This window comes from Limulus polyphemus, unplaced genomic scaffold, assembly GCF_000517525.1.
Source record: "Limulus polyphemus unplaced genomic scaffold, Limulus_polyphemus-2.1.2 Scaffold11817, whole genome shotgun sequence".
Lineage (NCBI taxonomy): Eukaryota > Metazoa > Arthropoda > Merostomata > Xiphosura > Limulidae > Limulus > Limulus polyphemus.
The window spans coordinates 6696-13044 of record NW_013677427.1 but is presented as its reverse complement, the minus strand read 5'-3'; the positions used below and the strand labels follow the sequence as shown (position 1 = coordinate 13044).

The following is a 6349-nucleotide window of genomic DNA, read 5'->3' as shown; positions in this document are numbered from 1 at the left end:
GGGAAGTTGGGACGAGCACATCCGAACCCAAATGATACAACTCCCACTAATTCGACTCTTCCTGTTGTTGGATCATGATACATCAGAGGACCACCAGAGTCGCCCTGGTTACGAGAAATAAAAACTTTATGTCACTGTCAATCTGGTGTTGAAAATATGAACTTCAATTATAACTTGGTCAAAATATAATAATAAAAAAAAACAAAGTAAAAATCAACAACATAGTTTGAGAAAAAATAATTATTCTGTAATACATTATACCAGTTTGTCAATGTATTATAGAGCAAAATCATGTAGTCATAAAAAAATTACAAATATTTTCAGCTAGATATAGTCATATCGAAGGTCAAAGATTGGTCAAAACATTCTCCAATTAACCTTACATATTGGTTATTTCTTCATATCTGTAATACTATTTTAAGTGAAGTTGATAAGCTGTTAGTTTTGTTTCACTAAAATACACATTAAGACCGATATCTAATCGAGTTTATTTCAACTTTTACACACCTTGTCTGATAAAATAAAAACTTCCTTACGTTATTTTTATTACCAATATTACAAAACCACACACTATGTTAGAGCACAACCAGACTTTCCTGAAACACATGAGAACAGTAATTTCCGTCAACTTTTCCTAGAAAAGTCGACCAAAATGTTTGAGAACAAACCTCACAAGAATCTCTTCCTCCTTCCTGGTATCCAGCACAAATCATATCATCAGTGATTCCTCGGTTGAGGCCGGAGAATGATATGGTTTGATAAGACTTGTTGCACAGTTCGTTTGTAACTACGGGCAACTCCAGTTCACGTAGAACATTATATTTCTCACTACCTAATAAACAGAAAAATAAAATTAATCATAACATATTTTTTTAACTTACAATAAATATACTTCATAAATATCTCTCAAACATTCCAAATTACCTTTAGACATAATTTTGAATAAATTCTTGTTTTCTCTATTAACCCGTGAATCAACAGATTATACCTTTCAAAGAATAAGTAATTAAAAAATTGCAAACATTTAAAAAAGATGTAACTTTTCATTTATTAACAAAGAATTTTACAGCTTGACAAATAGAAGTTTCAATGGAAGAAAACACTGTACATCAGATAATGGGGGAGACCTCGCATGACTTGGTGGCAAGGGCGCTGTGAGGGTAGCGGGTTCGAAGTTCCATCACCGAACATGCTCGCCCTTTCAACAGTGGGGGTGTTATAATATGAATGCTGCTCAGGAGTTGGCTGTGTTGATTAAGTGCCACCCCTCTAGGATAACGGCTCATTTTTCCTTGGAGGACATTATGGCGCTATCATCAGGTCAAGGTTGAAATGTTCTTGTTTTATTGTCGTATAGGTTTCGTGATACAAAAGATCAACAAAGTTTTCGATAGCTGTATTTCATTCGTAGGTTTTAAAATATTTAAATAGTATTCAATTGATATTAACATTAAAAATGATATATTTTAATACACACAAATGATGATATTTATCAATATAAAATTGAAGAAGGATACATTTCGTTATTGTTTTTTTTTTTATTGGGTCTCTTCTTTTATGTAAGTGAATATAAGATACATCAACATCATAACACTGGCACTTACCTCTTTCAGTAACACCCCAACCAATAACAACGACCTCCTTATTGTTTAAGTTCACGTTCAACTTGTTCAACTCAGGAATACAGACAGGCCGTACTTTGTAGTTATATTCGATTCGTTTCGAGAGTAAAATCAAACCAATATCGTAGTATTGTGAACGGTATTTGTAGTCCTGGTGAACAATAATCTTATCTACATGATAGTCGATGCCCGAATTGTCTATGTCATGAGCTCCAACTCTTACGACAATGGAAGAATTCTGTCTGAAAAAACAACAAAAGGAAGATTTTCCAAATTATTAAATTCTCGTAGTACACAACTCTTATGTAACATTGTAACTACTACCGACGAAAGAAATATTAATCCTAAAGTACAATATACAGACGATGCATGGGAAAAGTTTACAGATACACTGGTTACTTTCAAGTAAAAAGTACCACAATAACAGGAGATACGAAATGATATGAGTTAGGGTGTTAAATTGAATTTCTATATTGACTGAATTGAAGAAAAAGAGAGACAGGATACTGTACCAAACAAATTATGGAATTGATAGTTTTCGAAACAATTAATACAGGCAAGACGAATGCACAGTACAATGGACAACAAATTACTCCGAATGGAGAGAGGTCGAAGTCAAATACATTCTGGAGTAAAAGTCTGGCAAAACTGAGACATAAACTCTCCCAAACTGCATTTGTTACCGACAATACATGGTCACTTCAATAAATACAACAGCTAAGCATAGCTACCAAGTAATTCTAAATCTTTAAACAACAGATAATATTAGAGAAAATAAGATATTAAAGTAAACAGTTTTCAGCGAAACTTTCCTTGGGAGTGTTCAATGGCACCAATGGAAATAGACCATATACAATGATGATAAACTCATAATCCGTCCTAAATCATCTTCCTCCTACAGAAGATGGATTATGGAAAGCTGTAGGGAAAAGTGGTGTGATCTGGACATGACAGTGATAACCCGGAGACTTTTTCAGTGGAAACTAAGTTGTAGCACTATTATGAAGATGCTCAGTCGTCAGATAGAGCATGGCCACCTGGACTGTAACGACGACGTGATGACGCTCCCAACTAGTTTTAATATAACGTACTCATCCTCCCTTATATATATAACAATATGTTGAATGTTATAGTAATCATTACGAAAACTAAATGATAAATGATCTTTTTTGGTGAATAGAGAAATAAGTAGCGAAATTTTCTTTTAAGAAAAATACTATTTAGATTAAAATGTAAAATCCTCTAAACGAAAAGTTGTAATAAATGCTGAAGTAACGTTTAGGATGTAGTAGTAGACGTAATTAATCAAATCTGTTTGGTTATTTTATCCAGTTTCAGTTTCTTTCGGATTAAATATAAAGTTTACATGCAACAGTAGAGAGAAAAACAGTATCTTTTAGGTGTAATTGTGAATATTTTAATCTTACTATAATGGATCTACCTGTCTTGCTATGTATGAGACCGAATTAATGGTTACAATGTGGCTCTATCTATTGAATGGAATAACAAACAAAAAATTCATAAAAATTTCACACTTTGGGTATTCAAGATTGAGACACTTAGAAAAATAACTGTGGTTCGTGAAACCACCATTTCTTTATAGTAGAACACAATTTTAAATAATGGTACTCTCCTCACAATAAGAACACGACTTCCACTAGGGCTGTACATGAGGGTTTGATTATATCTTTATTGATGCAAGTTGTTAACATACAACTAAAAAAATGGAGTTCTTAAAAAAAAAGTGTTATTTTTTCAATAAAGGGTGCTATGTTTAATAAATAAAAACATTACAGTTTATATCAGCAGAATCCGAACAGTTTTCCCGTGCAGAACTTTCCAGAAAAATCCTTTTTTTGTTTTAGAAAATGTTCACATCTTTTCTAAATATTTTTCAGTCCATTCTGTAACCTGTCTGCCAAAAATTTGGAAAGATATACAAACAAAATTAACAGTTAATAGTATCAAAATTAACAACTATAAGCGAGTACAAAATGGTCACGTGGTCGGTCATTTTGACCTTGGAACACCTGTGACGTCATAAGCAAACAGTATGTTTGTTTGAACTCATTAGTATATATTGTATCATTTAAGGTATCGTAGAACGAGTCTGTTTGATAGTTAAATACCGATATTCATTCCCTATTTTGTTCTTTCCAAACGTATTATTACAAGTACTTTATCCAAAAAATTTGGAATGCTTGAAAGTCGAGTCATTCCGTATATTGGTCATTTGGTCGGGCATGTACTGATAGATGATTTTAATGAACCTTGACATAAATTCATAAAGGTTGTTATTTAAGGTTATTTCAATAATTTCAAGTCGGAAGTGTGCGTCAGTAACCAGAAAAAGTCCGGATATAAGGAATTTCTCCAAAGTAATGGGGCGTTCACCAAAATTGCCGGTTTCTAGTAAATTCCAGTTTTGGCGATTCTTCTGATTTGGGATCGTCTAGCTGTATTATTATTCATACGCTGTTACCCAGCAGTATGTACCATACGCGATATTACTATAATAACTACTTTACGTACATTTCCATATATATTGTTGAAGGGTTAGGCCCGAATCGTGAACTTGGACATTAAATATTTTAACTTTATTAATAACGCTTACGTTGGTCTTTTTTTCCTTCTTAACTTACTCGCATATGACGTACTGTGAACTATTTCACACATGCAAGATATATTTTAGAGGTTACTTTACAATTTTATGGGTAAATCCATCCTTGTTTATACTGGTAATTGTTTTGATATATAAGAACAGTATTTCGATTTATTTGTAGTAAATTAAACTTTGGGATGAAGATGTTTGGCACTTACCTGTTTCCAGACTGTGTCACAAGACAATGGGCGGCAGTGACAACGGAGACTTTATTAATAATAGTTCCACCACAAATGAAAAGGAGAGGATCTACTTGAAAAATTCCGACCTAATGTGGAAAAAATGTGAGGATCACGCTGAAGGTTCTAACAAAAGAAACTGTGTGGATCCACACGGAATAATTTGACATAAAAATAAAACTGTGAGGATCCACAATGAACATTCCAACCAATAAGCTCGAGTACAGTCGTAATGAAATATTAGTTTAATAAAAATAACACAAATTGTTTTAACAAAGACAGGATGTTACTGATATTAGAAATACCTTGTCAGGTTAATTTGTGAACCTGTCTTAACTTTGGTTCTGTTTTCTTTATAATGAATTATTCTTAGAGTTAGATCCATATCTAAACCATTGTTTAAGATTGTTAATCTGTATCACTTGTTAGAAACATTTTACAACCATTGCTTGGTTTACTGTTTATTTTATTGGTCAAAAATATATTCAGACCACTTCCTAAACCAGGTTTGACTTAGTCTTCTGTTTCTTTGTGGAAAATCACTTTTTTCAGATCCATCTCTCAACCTAGTCCCGAGTTTTGGTTCTCAGTTCTAATTTTTATGTTACCTTTCATTGGTTGAAATAACAGCAACAAAGTAACAAATTGAAAGGTAACGTCTGAATGTTTCCATAATGTTTTATTACTTCCCTATGTTAGGTTTAAAAATCATTAAGTATTTCTATATAACTTAATTCAAAACGAATAGTAGAGAGTCAAGCTTTGAATACATCATTCAAATTAACTCAGTGTTTAGTCCCCAGGTGGGGCAGCGGTAATTTTACAGAACTACATCTCTAAAATCCGGGCTTCTATTCCCGCGATGGATACAACTTATAGCCCAATGTGGCTTTGCTCTAAAACAAAACATATAAATAAATTCTTACCATCCACGGCCAAGAATGAGGTATTGATATTCGTCCCTTAATAATCCTTGGAGCTGTTGGTCTGATCCCGCAATCTTTAAAAAAACAACAACAACGTAGAACTGAAATAAAATGTTGATAAAAAAAGTTATAAAAGTTAATAGAAATTAGAGTTATTAATTCAAGTTGGTTGGTTTCGAACGTTGATAGAAAGCTACTCGAAGGATATCTGTGCTAGTCATCCCTAATTTCGAAATGATAGCCAACATGAAAAGCAGTTAGTAACAGCACCCACCGCCTACTTTACGAAAATACGAAATAGACTTACGTTCTTCATTGATTTCACGTCGAACCCTTGATGTTACAGACATTTCTGAAGCTATGGAAAAGGAAAAAAGAAACCAGTGAAATCAGCGTCGTCATTAAAATATTTGAACATCACAAAATGTATAGTACAAGTATATTGCCATGACTAGAAACAAGTATGTATAGAGCGAGTATATTGCCATGACTAGAAACAAGTATAGTGCAAGTATATTGCCATGACTAGAAACAAGTATAGTGCAAGTATATTGCCATGACTAGAAACAAGAATGTATAGTGCAAGTATATTGCCATGACTAGAAACAAGAATGTACAGTAGAAGTATAATGCCATGACTAAAAAAAAGTATGTATAGTATAAGTATATTGCCATGACTAGAAACAAATATGTATAGTGCAAGTATATTGCCATGACTAGTAACAACTATGTACAGTACAAGTATATTGCCATGACTAGAAAGAAGTATGTACAGTACAAGTATATTGCCATGACTAGAAACAAATATGTACAGTACAAGTATATTGCCATGACTAGAAACAAATATGTACAGTACAAGTATATTGCCATGACTAGAAACAAATATGTACAGTACAAGTATATTGCCATGACTAGAAACAAATATGTACAGTACAAGTATATTGCCATGACTAGAAACAA

The 6349-nt window shown here is 32.9% G+C and overlaps 1 protein-coding gene across 1 annotated transcript in view; it reads right to left on the bottom strand.

The window, feature by feature from the left end:
• Positions 1 to 6: 6 nt before the first annotated feature.
• LOC106476851 (clotting factor B-like) overlaps positions 7 to 6349 on the bottom strand; it is a gene marked incomplete at its 3' end in the record, with an annotated part of 11645 nt that continues 5302 nt past the window's right edge. The window contains exons 2-7 of the mRNA XM_013937469.1: positions 5697 to 5747; positions 5390 to 5463; positions 4443 to 4552; positions 1605 to 1864; positions 669 to 832; positions 7 to 104 (exon numbers count right to left, since the gene is read on the bottom strand). Coding sequence (XP_013792923.1) covers positions 7 to 104; positions 669 to 832; positions 1605 to 1864; positions 4443 to 4552; positions 5390 to 5463; positions 5697 to 5747 — 757 coding nt within the window. The remainder of the gene's footprint in view (positions 105 to 668; positions 833 to 1604; positions 1865 to 4442; positions 4553 to 5389; positions 5464 to 5696; positions 5748 to 6349) is intronic.